The 14,708-nt window shown below is 41.8% G+C and overlaps 1 protein-coding gene across 1 annotated transcript in view; it reads right to left on the bottom strand.

Moving 5' to 3' along the window:
• Positions 1–56: 56 nt before the first annotated feature.
• IHO1 (interactor of HORMAD1 1) overlaps positions 57–14,708 on the bottom strand; it is a 33,529-nt gene continuing 18,877 nt past the window's right edge. The window contains exons 4-7 of the mRNA XM_045991361.1: positions 9,168–9,216; positions 8,817–8,904; positions 1,548–1,651; positions 57–1,205 (exon numbers count right to left, since the gene is read on the bottom strand). Of these exons, the coding sequence (XP_045847317.1) occupies positions 57–1,205; positions 1,548–1,651; positions 8,817–8,904; positions 9,168–9,216 (1,390 nt within the window). The remainder of the gene's footprint in view (positions 1,206–1,547; positions 1,652–8,816; positions 8,905–9,167; positions 9,217–14,708) is intronic.

The raw sequence follows: 14,708 nt of genomic DNA, 5'->3' as shown, positions 1-14,708 counted from the left end.
ATGTGTCTTTCCAGCTGTGACCCATCCACTACCAGCTGAAGACTTTTGTGGGCGGGTCAGAAGCCATCATCACTGCTATCAAAGCCCAGATCATAGAGCATACTCTTCCCTGGCTCCTTGCACACAGGGGGGTCTGAACTTCTGAGGTTGATGTCGCTGAACCAGCTCATCTGGTGGTCCCCCTGGGAACTGGTCGCAAGCAGGCTGTTGTCTTGGGAAGAAAGCCCACTGAGTCGTAAGATGTTTCCTTGCGCTGCCCTCACAGTCTTACTGCGCATGACTCCTCCTCCCAGAACAGCGCTGACTGGTTTTGTGGGGCTGCTGGGGCCCCACAGATGCAGGGGTTGAGCACGGGGTTTCTGCTGCTCCAGCGGGGGGCTTTGTGGGCCAGAAATTGGAGGCTGAGGGTATTTAGGGATGAAAGCACAGGTTTTGCTAGGGGCTTGTTCTTGCTTCCTGGCTCGGAGCCTGCCTCTCTGGGACTTCCTGGGCGCCTGCCTTTTGCCTTTCCTCCCTCTTTCCACAGTCCTGCTTTTCTGTGCAGTCACCAGCCTTTGTTCACGAGAGTCACATGGAGACACACCTTCAGCTTGACATTTTTGGCAGGTGTTCTTAATGCTGGTTGTAAATTTGTTTGAGTCCAGGGGGAGAAGTCTTGAGGCTCCCTGAGAAACCCAGTCTTTACCACCAGGAACTTCGGGGCCTGGGAAGCCAGAGCTGTGGTTCTCAGAGCTGGTTTTAGGACTGGTCCAGTTCCTGCGGTTGGTCTGCACAGCCCTGTCCTTGACTTGCCTGTTTCTTCTGCTGGTTCCAGCTGCCTGCCACATAGCCTCTTCTTGGAGAGCACCACTTTCTGCTCTCTCACCACAGACACCAAACTCTCCGGGCTGTGGGGAGCCCATACGCCGAGTCCGTATGGCAGGAGGGGCCTGAGCTGGCCACAGAACTGCCTCCTCAGAAGCGTACCTGCCCGGCCTGGTGAAATGGAGGCTCTGGACCAGAGGTGGTGAGGTCTGGGAAGTGCTGTCTTTCGCATGCCCGGCAACCCGAGGGACTGGAATCAATCTCTTCAGCTCTGCCAGGACACTGGCCACATTTAGCTGGCCTAGCTGCTCACACAGCTGCTGGAAGTCCTTACTCTGCTGGGCCACTAAAGCTTCAAGGTGCTTCAGGTCTGATCTCATTTCTATAAACTCTGCTTGTCTCTAGGGAAAGACAGTGAGAAAAGAGTTATAGGCACTGCAACTCAGAATGCACAATGAAACGTGGAACCAACCAAATGATGTGCTAGCAGAACCAAAGCTTGGCCCTGGCTTGGTACTTTCCAGAAGAAGCATGGCAACATTCTGGAACAGGGCCTCTTGGGTCCCCATCATGCCAGAGAACCTTAGAGATGGAAGTTGCCCCTACCCTGGTCCATTACCAAGGGACCTATCTGGCTTCTGCTCTTGGCTGAAAAAAAAATTGCGACTTTAAAGGAGTCCCTCTGGGTCTTAGTGACAACGCTAAAAATATAGTTGAGGAAAGAGGTTGGGATCCACACTTACAGCTTCAAATCTTTTCTGTATCTCAAAAATGACCTGCTCCATGTTGCCTTTGTCATGCACCGCTTCCAACACCAGATCACTCTGGGCCTGCACGGTCTCTTGCACTAAATACAGAAAAATGACAATCACTCTACGAAGACTATGGCATGCCTTACCCACCACCACCCCGGCCTGCAATGGCGAAAAGGGGGGAGCTGGAATCTGGCATGCACCACCTGAGCCTGCTCCCATAGTGCCCAGGACTCTCCAGCCAGATCAGCCTTGGTGAGGAGAGGAAGCCAGAGTAGGGGGGTTCTTCTACTGTCTCTTCTTCCCTCCCTCCCTGAGAACATTCTGGCAAGGCAGACTCAAGCTCAGCACCTCCTGGGGACTCTGAAACCTGCTGTCCAGATGACGGCACCAACCTCCTCCTTGGCCTACCTTTTTGGTCCTGTCATCAGAGTGACCTCTTCAGAACATAGATATGATCATGCTTCCTCTGAAACCTATACTGAAACTTTCAATAGCACCCCACTGGCCACTGGATGAAGTCCGAGTCTCTATTTTTCTAAAAGATTTTATTTATTCGTTTGAGAGAGAGAGACAAGAGATAGAACACAAGCAGAGTGAGAGGCAGAGAGAGAAAAACTCCCCGCCGAGCCGGGAGCCTGACAGGGGGCTTGATCCCAGGACTGGGAGATCATGACCTGAAGGCAGATGTCCAACCATCTAATCCACCCAGGCACCCCGAAGTCCAAACCTTTAAACTGGCCATGAAGACCCAGCCTCACTTCCCCGTACCCTCTCCGTCCACCTCCACATCGCTGAGGTCTGTTTCCCACGCAGTCTCTCTCTCACCGTTGGCCTTGTGCATGCTGTTCCCTTGGCTCGGAGTACTTACGCTTCTGTCCCTTCTTGACTCTACCCATTCCCCTCTATCACCACTTTAGTGCAACTAATTCTTTTTTTTTTTTTTAAGGTTTTATTTATTTGAGAGAGAGAGAGAGAGAGTGCACAGGTAGGGGGAGGGGCAGAGGGAGAAGCAGACTCCTCACTAAGCAGGGAGCCTGACACAGGGCTTGATCCCAGGACTCCAGGTACATGCTTAACCGAATGAGCCACCCAGGTGCCCCTCAGTGTTCTTCCCTCTGCTCTCAGCAGTCACCTCCTTGGAAAACAGCACTTCCTGGCTAGCTTGGGGGCTCCTTTTTTCTGCTGTTGGCACTATGTGTGTGCTCTACCATTACTTACCACCTATCACCCATCGCCTATTTATGCCCTATTTACATTTGGGCGGTAATGAACTCGGTGACATGAATGCTAAACACTCGGGACTGATATTGATCTGTCTCTTTGACATAGGGAGATTTTACACACACACACACACACACACACACACAGTAACGCATTGTGTTGCAATTATAGCCTCTCTCTTGCTAAGTGGCAGGTCATGTGAAGACACGTTTATTCAACAAATATTTGATGAGTATCTACTATACGCTATAAGCTATTGTGAGTTCACATACATTTTAAATGCATAACAAGTATAACTTACAAATAATCAGGAATAATACACCAGATATCCCTTTTATCATCTCATAACTATTTAAAGGGCGTTCTAAGATTCTTGACAAAATTTTTTTTCATTTTAGGTGGGTAAAAAACAATTTGGCAACAAGAGAGTGCTTAACTCTTTGCAATAAATGGAAGGAACATCAGAGTGACATCTGGTGATTGAAAAGACAGGATATCAAACTCAAATTTATGGGACGCCTGGTGGCTCAGTGGGTTAAGTGTCTGTCTTTAGCTCAGGTCACGATCCTGGGGTCCTGGGACTGAGCCCTGCATCAGGCTTCTTGCTCAGCAGGGAGCCTGCTTCTCCCGCTGTCTGGTGCTTCTCCTCCTTGTGCTCTCGCTCTCTCTCTGACAAATAAATAAAATCTTTGGGGGGAAAAAACACAAAAAGGCAAAAAAAAAACCCTCCTCAAATTTAGTCTTATTTGAAATCTTGCCTCAATCTGATAGTTGCTTTGGTTAGTTCCCCGTGTCCCAACTATGCTGTCTCTTTCGTCTTCCCTTGTCAGCCCAAGGGCAGGAATTTAACACATGCTATCTAATAAAACTTAAGTGATTTATTCAGAGTTTCTCTCTAAAATAAAACGTAATCCCCTTCCAAAAGGAGACTTACATTTCAGATTTCTTACATTAACATAAGTTCTAGATAGATTAACAATTTTCGTATAATTAAGTAAATCATAAAGTACAAGGAGGAAACATGGGGTAAATTGTAACCTTGCAGAGGAAGGCCTTTCTAAGCAAAACATAAAAGCCAGAAGCCATTAAAAAAAAAAATGGGTGAGTTGCATGTCCTTGTTAAGTTATTCCTGGGTAGTTTGTCTTCTGTGTTAGATTTATAAATGGCATCTTTTTTTCTCATTTCATTTTTTTGTTAATTTCTGCTATGTTACTAAATTATATGGTCTATGGCACTTTTCCAGTTGGTTCTCAAAATATCAAGGGAAAACATGAGGCTCAAAAAATATGTCTATAAGGGATAGTAGGGGGTACCCAGATAACATAAAGAATCAAGAAGCAAAATGGCATTAAACATCTCAATAAGCAAATTAAAAATAGAAGACAATGGAGCTATGCCTTAGAAATTCTGAGGACAAAGCATTTCCCCCTAGGATTCTAGACCCCTGTGGAGATAGAAGACATTTTCAAACATGCGTGTATAAGAAAGTTCCCTCCCATGTACTTTTTCTCAGAAAGCTACTGAAAGATGTGTATCACCAAACACAAGTGTAAACCAAAGTCCAGGAAACAAAGGGATCCAAGACTGAGGATGAAAAAAAGAGAATCCTCAGAATGATGGTGAAGACAAGTCCTAGGAGTGGGACCTCAGGAGTAATCTGCCCAGTTTGGAGCTGGAAGACTGAGCTCTATGCAGAACATCTCTAATGAGAAAATAAAACAAAGAATTCATGATGTGTTTGAATGTATTATTTGGATATTTACAGTTTTATCTGAAAATTATCAGATACTGTGCTAGGAACATGGAAATGATCTTTTTTTTTTTTTAACATGGAAACGATCTTGAACAAAACTGTCTACCACATACATGAATTTTTGCAGTTTTGAAAAGGAAAAAATAAAAATGAAAAGTAAATAAACATATACATAAATAAGTGAAAGCTGTAATAAATGCTATGATAGGGGTTTATCACAAAAATAACAGAGTGGGAGACACTTATTTCAGATAAGGTCATCAGAGATGGAGACATCTAAGGTGAAACCAGGAGGATTGAAAGGAGCTTGCCCTGCAAAGATTAGGGAAAGGTTACTCAGATAGAGAAAACAGCAAGTGCAAAGGGAAAGAGCTTGTTATGACTGAAATAGGCAAGTCAGTGTAGTCTTGCAAAATAGCAGTGAGAAATGATAAATTTTGTGTTATGTATATTTTACCGCAGTAAAAAAAGAAGTTTTTAGAAAGCAAATTTTCTATTACTCAATACAAAGTTAAATTCCATATGTCAACCAATTAGGAAAAGGCTGTTTACTTATGTTTCAAATACTGGATTCCTATTCCTAAACTCAATTAGTCAAATATTTTTCCAGACATCCTTGTAGATATTTGTAGTAGAAAGCAAATGTAATTATCCTATCCTAGATGAATTCCTAAATAGCAATGTTTCTTAGCAACAGTGAACATTACCAACCACAAAAGCAGAGAATGGGGAAGGCAAGAAAATTGTTCAATTCCAGATTCAGTACTCAGAAACCATCTATCTGTGGCCCCGTATATTCTTTCCTTGGCCTCTGGGAAATGTATGTTTGAGATCTTCTCTTTCTCACAGGAGCTTCTATATCAAGCTCATTACTTCCAAAGTTTATTCTTTTTCCTTTTAAAGAGTTTAATAGCTCAAACCTATAACAGTATAAAAAGGTATGCAATGAAAAATTGACTGATTCTCTCCTATGCAGACCTTGATTCCGCTTTGTGGATTTAACATTATGAGCGGTTTCTGGGACTTTGCACTGATACATTGATACACGTGCATATCCATGTTTAGATTATAGATCGTGTGCATGTGTATGTATATGTATGGGTGTTTTGTAGAAGGGGACTCATTTCATTTCTGCTTTGGCCATAAACATCAGGTATTTTTAGCTTGTTTTATAAAAATGCCATTTAAAATCCATTTCCATATTCTGGACTGTGTCTCTGTTTTCTTTGAAGATGAATTTTTTATTCATTTCTATTTACGTACTCTGTAGTTTTGCTCTCCCTGCCATGCTGATGACAGCCTGTGGAAAGGTCTGGGAGCCTCCATGTATAAGAAGAGATTGTTGAGTCTCCCATTTTGGGGGGAAAGCCTTCCCAATTTTCACTAACTGGTCCTCCACAAGATGTGTCCTGGAGTAAATTATGCGCACATAAGCAGCACCTTGCTGTTACTATTTAATGATGAATAGCTATCCCCATTTCAATATGGTTCATTCTTCTTAATGATTATATATGCCTTGCTTAGAAGGGCATTTCTCCACTCTAAGATTATAAAAACGTTGCCCATTTTTCTTATAGTTCGTTTTATGATTTATCATTACACTTACTACATTGATTCATATGGAATTTTATTTATTTATTTATTTATTTTTAAAGATTTTGTTTATTTGTTTGACAGACAGAGATCACAAGTAGACAGAGAGCCAGGCAGAGAGAGAGAGGGGGAAGTAGGCTCCCCGCTGAGCAGAGAGCCTGATGCAGGGCTCCATCCCGGGAGCCTAGGATCATGACCTGAGCCGAAGGCAGAGGCTTTAACCCACTGAGCCACCCAGGAGCCCCTATATGGAATTTATTTTTATGTATAGAGTTATCTGTTTTCCAAAGAAGACATTTTCTGATTTTCTTTCTTTTTTTATTATTTTAACATGGGGCTTGAACTCACAACCCTGAGATCAAGAGTTGGATGCTTAGCCAACTGAGCCACCCAGGTGCCCCCATTTTCTGATTTTCAATAGCACTCCTTTTTATTTTCCTAATGATCTTATTTTTCAATAGAACAGATACCTATTAGGTAGTAGTGCTCTTTACTAATTAGCCCACCTAAACCTAAATTAAAGTAGGGTGTGGATGGCCTTGGTAATTCGTTCTCTATTACTCTGGTCCTCAGTCCTCACCTGAAGGACAAGAGGAGTTAGATCAGACGGCTTTAAGGGATCCCTGTGGTTGAACAGACAGACTGTGACTGGGGAAATTTTTCATGACCGCGTTCTGTGAAAGTACCCATTACATTATTAACACAAGAGCACTTTCGCACAATATCTTTCCCTTTCCCCTGTGAGCCACAGTGAGCGCATGCTGAAGGCTGCAGACTGTACTGACTGGCAGATTCAGTGCTTCAGGACAGCTAGATTGGGCCACACCATATGATGATAGAGGATTTGTCTGGTTCCTTTCTCAATGACTAACTTCCTGATCCTGATCACTACTTACCAAGAATGACTTACAAAGGAATGACTTTGAACAGGATACTTGTGCCATTTTCAAGAATGATCAGGCTTTCTAGGACCACCTGGGTAGCTGTTGGTTAAGCATCCGACTCTTGATTTCAGCTCAGGTCATGGCCTGCTTGATCCCAACTCAGGCTCCATGATGAATGTGGAGTCTGCTGGAGATTTGCTCTCTCCCTCTCTGTCCATCCCCCTGTTCAAGATCTTTAAATACATACATACATAAAATCTTTTAAAAAATTATCTGGGGGCGCCTGGGTGGCTCAGTGGATTAAGCCGCTGCCTTCGGCTCAGGTCATGATCTCAGGGTGCTGGGATCGAGCCCCGCATCGGGCTCTCTGCTCCGCAGGGAGCCTGCTTCCTCCTCTCTCTCTGCCTGCCTCTCTGCCTACTTGTGATCTCTCTCTCTCTGTCAAATAAATGAATAAAATCTTAAAAAAAATAAATAAATAAATAAATAAAAAATTATCTGGATTTGTAAATAATATGATGCCACAGTGTCTGTTACTGTTTGCCCTATCAATGTGGCTCCTTCTCCTGAGTCTTATCCCCTAAAAGGGAACCATCAGGATGAAGGATCAGGATCCCTCTGCCTACTATAACCCAGACCCAGTTCTAGTCCTCGCTCTACCTTGATCTTATACTGGGAGATTGGGCACTTCCATTCCCTGATCTGGGCTAAGAATGTCATATCTTCGCTGCCTGCAATCCTCCTTTTTGTACTTCACCTAGTTTCAAATGTAGAAAGCAAAAGGAGTGCTTTCCTCAGGCACTAACAAATGAGTTATTCCATCATGCTATACAAAGGAAGCACTCCTGATTTGCTTCTGCTCTTTGTCTTGCTACTTCTTGTGAGGGCAACAGTCCCAGGCTTCCAGAACGGGTTTCCAAACAGATGCACAGTTGCCCTGTGTGTGGGATACCCAGGTTGGAAGCCAGCAGACAGTACAGTGCTTTTTGGCAGACAGACGGAGATTAATTTCTAAACCACACAAAGGCATTAATTTTCGTAAATCATGAGCAATCCATTCCAAGGCATTTAAATAAGTTGACTTCAATTTGTTTAAAATAAAAAATAAACACAAAGACAAATCAAAACAAGTGCAGATGCCATCATCATCTTGCTATTTAGTTGAGAAGCCGCTGGTCCTACAGAGGTGTCCACCCAAGAAGAGCAGTGTTATGACTCTTCTGTTTCGTAAGAGCCAGGCCCATGGTTTTATCTAAATGTAAATCACTAACTGATTTACGGAGAACAGGAGACTTTACAGATCACTAACTGTAACTGGAATGGAGAAAGATGCTGTGATTCACTACAAAAAAGCTCTCATTGAAACCAAGGCAGCAAGAAGATGATGAGGTGACTGGAGTATTTCTAACTCCTAAGGGAGCAGTCTTTATTTCTAAGTCCTAAGGGAAAAATGTCTTTATAGACAGCACAGCCAGAAACTCGTTAGGGACTCAGGGATGCTGCCGATTCACTTGAGGCAGTGAGATGAGAAATCTGGCAGGGCTACCGAGGCAGCGGGATTACTGGTGGAGGATTAATGCTTCACAGAGGGAATCTAGGGACCAGGAACATTCCCAACATCTAGGTGGGCCCCACTACCCAGTTGAGCGTGATCCACATCTCTTCAGGGCTAACCTAATGTACCCATCATCTCATCTGCAACAGTACAGAACCTCACCCCTGACAGAAACATGGGTAGGGTCAGAAAGTTCAGTTCACTGCTCACTAGTGCCCTCTGCTGATAACCTCTAATACAAGCTACTCACAGGCCTTGGCCAGGGTCTCCAAACCATCCAAAATAGATTGGCTTCTTGAGCTGAGATGTTCCTTAGACTTTTCCACAGACGTCTGCAACTAAGCAACCCCAAATTAAGAATGAATTCACAGACCATTGCCTTATTTTCCTAACTTGGAGTATTGTCATTAAGTGATTTTTTTAAATTTATTTATTTTTTCAGCGTAACAGTATTCATTGTTTGCACAACACCCAGTGTCATTAAGTGATTTTTTAAAAGGTAGTTAAAATACTGCTATCCTATATGAATTAAGGTCAATGTAATTAGTAAACTTCTTAAAATGTAAAATGTTCTAATTCTTTGACAAGTAGCTCTACTTACCCCATGAATGCTTTCTCTGATATGCGAAATGAGGTTGTATACAGTCTCACTAGAATAAACGAGAAAAAAAGAAATTAAATCCTTGTGGAATACTGAAAAAGTATGTAACAGAATTGATTCCATGAACATAGAGCATCAAAACAGTGCTTTATTAGACTTGGAGACTCAACCCTGAAAAATTTTAGTGTACAGCTACAAAAAAATGAAAATGTAGACTTTTTCTGACCATTGCCAAAACAAACCACTTATTTCTTTTTAAAATTTACTCTACATGTATCTTAAATAAGCAGATACTAGCAACTCAAGTGGTTACTACAGTAAAACAGACCAGCTTTCATTTTCATAGCAACAATGGCTTCAGAAGCTAGTGACTTCCTTCTGGTAGTCCAAAATTTCTGGAAACATTTTAGTCTAATGACCATTTATTTGAGTGTAAGAATGGGTAGAGATAGTTCTGGGAGTAATATTAATTTCTTTTTTTAAAGATTTTATTTATTTATTTTGAGAGACAGAGAGAACAGGACAGAAGGAGACAGAGACAGAGAATCTCTGGCAGATTCCCCACTGAGTATGGAGCCTACTCTGGCTTCATCTCATGACCTTGAGATTATGACCTAAGAAATCAAGAGTCAGAGGTGTCCCTCAGGTGTCCCCCTGCCACCAAAGGTTTTATTTATTTATTTATTTACTTACTTACTTACTTATTTATAGTTGGGGAGAAGCAGAGGGAGAGGGAGAAAGAATCCAAAGAAAACTGTGCTAAGTGTAGAGCCTGCCCTGGACCTTGATCTAACAACTGGGAGATCAAGACCTGAGCCAAAACCAAGAGTTGGAAGCTTAACCAAGTGAGCCACCAAGGTGTTCCAGTAATATTAATTTTTAATGAAAAAGAAACTATAAGAATTATTCCTCAAATAAATATCCCACTTTTGAAAAGATTCAGACATGAATTGCCATTAAAATTTTTTACAGGTTTTGTTTCTTCACTCTTTGCAATATAAATGCAGATTCAGTTTTTGAACTCTAATAGGACTACTCCTCATACCAAGTCTTTTGGATGCTCCACCAGGTTGACTTTAAAAGGAGAATTTGGGGGCGGCTAGGTAGCTCAGTCAGTTAAGCAGTCAATTCTTGGTTTTGGCTCAAGTTGTGATCTTGGGGTCATGATCTTAGGGTCATGGGAGGAAGCCCCATGTTGGGGGGGGGGTCCCTGCTCAGTGGGGAGTCTACTTAAGTAGAGTATCTCTCTGCCTCTGCCCCTCATGTGCTCTCTTTCTTTCTAAATGAATAAATAAAATCTTTAAAAGATAAATAAATAAAAGGAGGATTTTATAGAATCATTAGGGGTCTACAAACCTTATGCTTTTTATGAAAGAGATTGGGACATTACCTGAAAAATTTTAGAGTCCATCTACCAAAAACGAGAACATAGACTTTTTGTGACCATTGCCAGGCAAACAATAGAACTATTTAAAATAAAACAGCTAATGAGTTAGGAGCACTGGTGTGGCTCAGTCAGTTGGGCTTCTGATTCTTGATTTCAGCTCAGGCCATAACCTCAGGGTCATGGGGGTTGACTGTGCCAGGCTCCAGGCTCAGCGGGCAGTCTGGTTTATTCGCTCTCTGCCCCCCCCACTCCCACATGCACACATGTGCATTCTCTCTTTCACAAATAAATCTTTAAAAAATTAAGGATATTAAGAACAGAATGCTATTGAATTATAAAAGCAGAGAATAAGAAAGGGATCTAGAAATTAAAAATAGCAGAAACAAGTAGAATAGTTAGAGAAGATACAGTTAAGGAAATAGGACAGAAAATAGAACAAAATACAAAGAGATTGAAAATAGATCAACAGAAAAAAAAAGAGGATATATGCAGGAGATTCAATACACACCCAAAACTAGAGATTCAGAAGAAAGAAGAATAAAAATAGATTTTCGAAGATAACAAAAGAAAAATTCCCAGAACAAAAAAACCACAAGTTTATAGGTCAAAAGGAACTCATTGATGCCCAAAGATGATGACATGCCACATAAAAGCACACTACTGTAAAATTTCGGAAGTCTACGGATAATGGGAAGGCCTTAAAAACTTGCAGAAAGAAAAAGGCAAGTGATGTATACAGGATCAGGTCTCAGAATGGCAAAGACCTCTTAAAAGCAACATACAAAATGATGTGGTGATGACAGCAACTAGAAATTTTTGGGAAAAATAATTTCCAATCTAGAATTCTATATCTAGCCTAATTTGCAATCAAGTATGAGGGGAAAATAAAGAATTTCAGATAAGCAACGTCTCAAAAAATCATTTAGGTGCCATGTACCTGTTGTCAGGAAGTTTTTGGAATATATGTTTCACCAAATCCAAGGAGGAAACTAAGAACAAAAAAGACATAGGATCAGAGTAACAAAGAATCCAACACAGGAGAGAGGTAGTGGGAACGTAGGAGAGAGGGAAGGTAGGAACACTTAGGATGACGGTGAAGGGAGGACTCAGGATGACAGCTGCGTTGCAGAGCAAGAGAGTACCAAGCTCAGATCAGAATTAGGAAGATGACTCTGAGAAGAAAATGACACTGAAGAATTTCTGATGTGTTTGGGTATAAAACAAGGGAGCTTCTGAGGTGCCTGGATGGCTCAGTCAGTTAAACATCTGCCTTCAGCTCAAATCATGATCCCAGGTCCTGGGATTGAGCCCCACACTGGGTTCCCCCTGCTCATGCTCTCTGTCTCTGTCTGCCTGTGTGTGTGTGTGTGTGTGTGTGTGTCTGTCTGTCTGTCTGTCTCTCTCTCTCTCTCTCTCTCTCTCTCGAGTGCGCGCACCCATCCACCCACCCCCCCCACACACAATATTTCTCTCATAATCTTTAAGAAAAAAATGAAACAAGGGCTTTTTTAGTTCTGCTGCAGAATTTGGGGATAAACTCTGATTCCTATATAGAAAACTCAGCAGAAAAGGAAGCAAGGTAATTTTTAACATTAGGAAATTTTAATCATGGTATATATATATATATATATATATATATATATATATATATAGTTTTTCTAGGATATCTAGGATTTAACGATTGAAAACTGATTTTTTGTTTTTAAAGATTTTGTCAGAGAGAGAGCACAAGCAGGGGGAACAGCAGGCAGAGGAAGAGGTTCTTCATTGAGCAAGGATCCCAATGTGAGACTTGATCCCAGGTCACTGGGATCATGACCTGAGCCGAAGGCAGATGCTTAAGCAACTGAGCCACCCAGGCATCTCAAATGAAAACTGATTTTAACTAAAATGATGGAAGATGAGAGTTTATGGTGGAGGAGGCTGAGAAGCAATTTTTTTAATTTTTTTTTTTTTTTTATTTATTTGACAGAGAGAAATCACAACTAGGCAGAGAGGCAGGCAGAGAGAGAGGAGGAAGCAGGCTCCTTGCTAAGCAGAGAGCCTGATGCGGGGCTCGATCCCAGAACCCTGGGATCATGACCTGAGCTGAAGGCAGAGGCTTTGACCCACTGAGCCACCCAGGCGCCCGGAGAAGCAATTTCTTATTCCAGGGTAGAAAGTCATTCTCTGAAGCTGAAAAAAAATCAAGAAATGACAATATAAGCTAGCTAGCATATGCCATAAGATATATGGACCTAAATACTAGCATGGCTAAAAGGGTTGCAAGTTGGTTGCAAAAAGCAAAAGGGAATTAAAAGTGGGGAAAGATAGGCCTGCTGTTTCACTATAATCCTAATTTTATTATTTTTTTAATTTTATTTATTTGACAGAGAGCACAAGCAGGGGGAGCAGAGGCAGAGGGAGAAGCAGGCTCCCCACCGAGCAGGATGAGCCTGATGTGAGACTCAATCCCAGGACACTGGGATCATGTCCCGAGCCAAAGTCAGATGCTTAACCAACTGAGCCACCCAGGCACCCCAATCGTATTTTTTTAAAGTATGTGTATGTGTGTGTGTGTGTGCATATGTGGCTTTTTTTTTTTTTTTAAGATTTTATTTTGACAGAAAGAACACAGGCAGGCAGAGCAGCAGGCAGAGAGGGAGAAGCAGGAGCCTCACCGAGCAGAGAGCCTGATGTGGCGCTCAATCCTAGGACCTAGGATCATGACCCCGGTCAAAGGTAGATGCTCAACTGACTGAGCCACCCAGGCAACCCCCCTAATTATATTTCTAAAACCTGTGTACATGTATGGAAAGCCTGGCTGGCTCACTTGGTTGAGCATCCAAGTCTTGATTTTGGCTCAGGTCATGATCTTGGGTCATGGATCAAGCCCCATGACCAGCTCCACACTCAGCAGAGTCTGCTTGATATCCTTTCTCTCCCTCCTCCCACTCACTCTCCCTAAATAAATAAAATCTTTAAAAAATATGTGCCTGTAAAATTTTGATTAAAAAATACAAAAAATTGGGACACCTGGGTGGTTCAGTAGGTTAAGAGTCTGCCTTTGGCTCAGGTCATGATCTCAGGGTCCTGGGATCAAGCTCTATATTGGGCTCCCTGCTCAGCAGAGAGCGTACTTCTCCCTTTCCCTTGACCTGTCTCTCCCCACTTGAGCACTCTCTCTCTGAAATAAAATCTTTAAAAATAAAAGTGTAAAGATGTCTAAAGTCTAATAATGCTACCAAAATGCTGCTCATAAAAGCCCCTACTCTATTATACTACCAGTTATACCATGGTATACCACCAGTTGAGAGTGATTCTTTATTCTTAGGACCTCACTCCTTATTAGTACACTTGGAAACCAATGTTTTCAACAGGGAAAACTATATTATACAAATTAAATACTGTTTGTATATAATTTTATATTGACATTTTTAAAAAAAGATTTATTTTGAGAGGTGGGGGCAGGCAAAGGGACAGGAAAAGAGAGTCTTTAAGCCGACTCTGTGCTAAGCGGGGAGGCTGATGCAGGGCTGGATCTCAGGCCCGGGAGACCACGACCCTAGCCAAAACCAAAACTCAATCGACTGCGTCACCCAGGCGTCCCTATAGTGAAGTGTTTTATGTATAACTGATAGCTCCCATTACCTTAACTGTTTATCAATCCTTGATTCCACCTGTCTAAATTGAAATGTTAAGTTCTGATTTACCCAAAGTCCTTAAATTAAGATGCTTAATAAACAATGAAAACATTAAAAGCTTGATAATTGAAACTTTCATAAAAAGTTAGTGTTCGTTTGGAAGCCATTTTTATTATTCTTTAACAAAATAAAATAGAAAAAGTTTGCTTAAAAGTAGAGATTTCCCACCCACCTGATACCATGTATAGATTCATAGGAAGTCAACTATGACTTGATCTTTTCTTTAGAAAAATTCAACTAGGAAATTGTTTATCTGTACTAACACACACACACACACACACACACACACACACACACACAACCTGTTTTTAAGAATGGAAGTAATTACTGTTCAATGTTAGTGAATTATTCTGCTTTGAAAATCCACTCATTTTTTCAACAACTTTTTTTTTAAAGATTTTATTTATTTATTTGACAGAGAGAGACACAGCAAGAGAGGGAATGCAAGCAAGGGAAGAGAGAGAGGGAGAA

The sequence above is a fragment of the Meles meles genome, chromosome 20 (genome assembly GCF_922984935.1).
Source record: "Meles meles chromosome 20, mMelMel3.1 paternal haplotype, whole genome shotgun sequence".
NCBI classification, from domain to species: Eukaryota; Metazoa; Chordata; class Mammalia; order Carnivora; family Mustelidae; genus Meles; species Meles meles.
The sequence above is the reverse complement of the archived record's forward strand: the minus strand, read 5'-3'. Positions and strand labels throughout refer to the sequence as shown.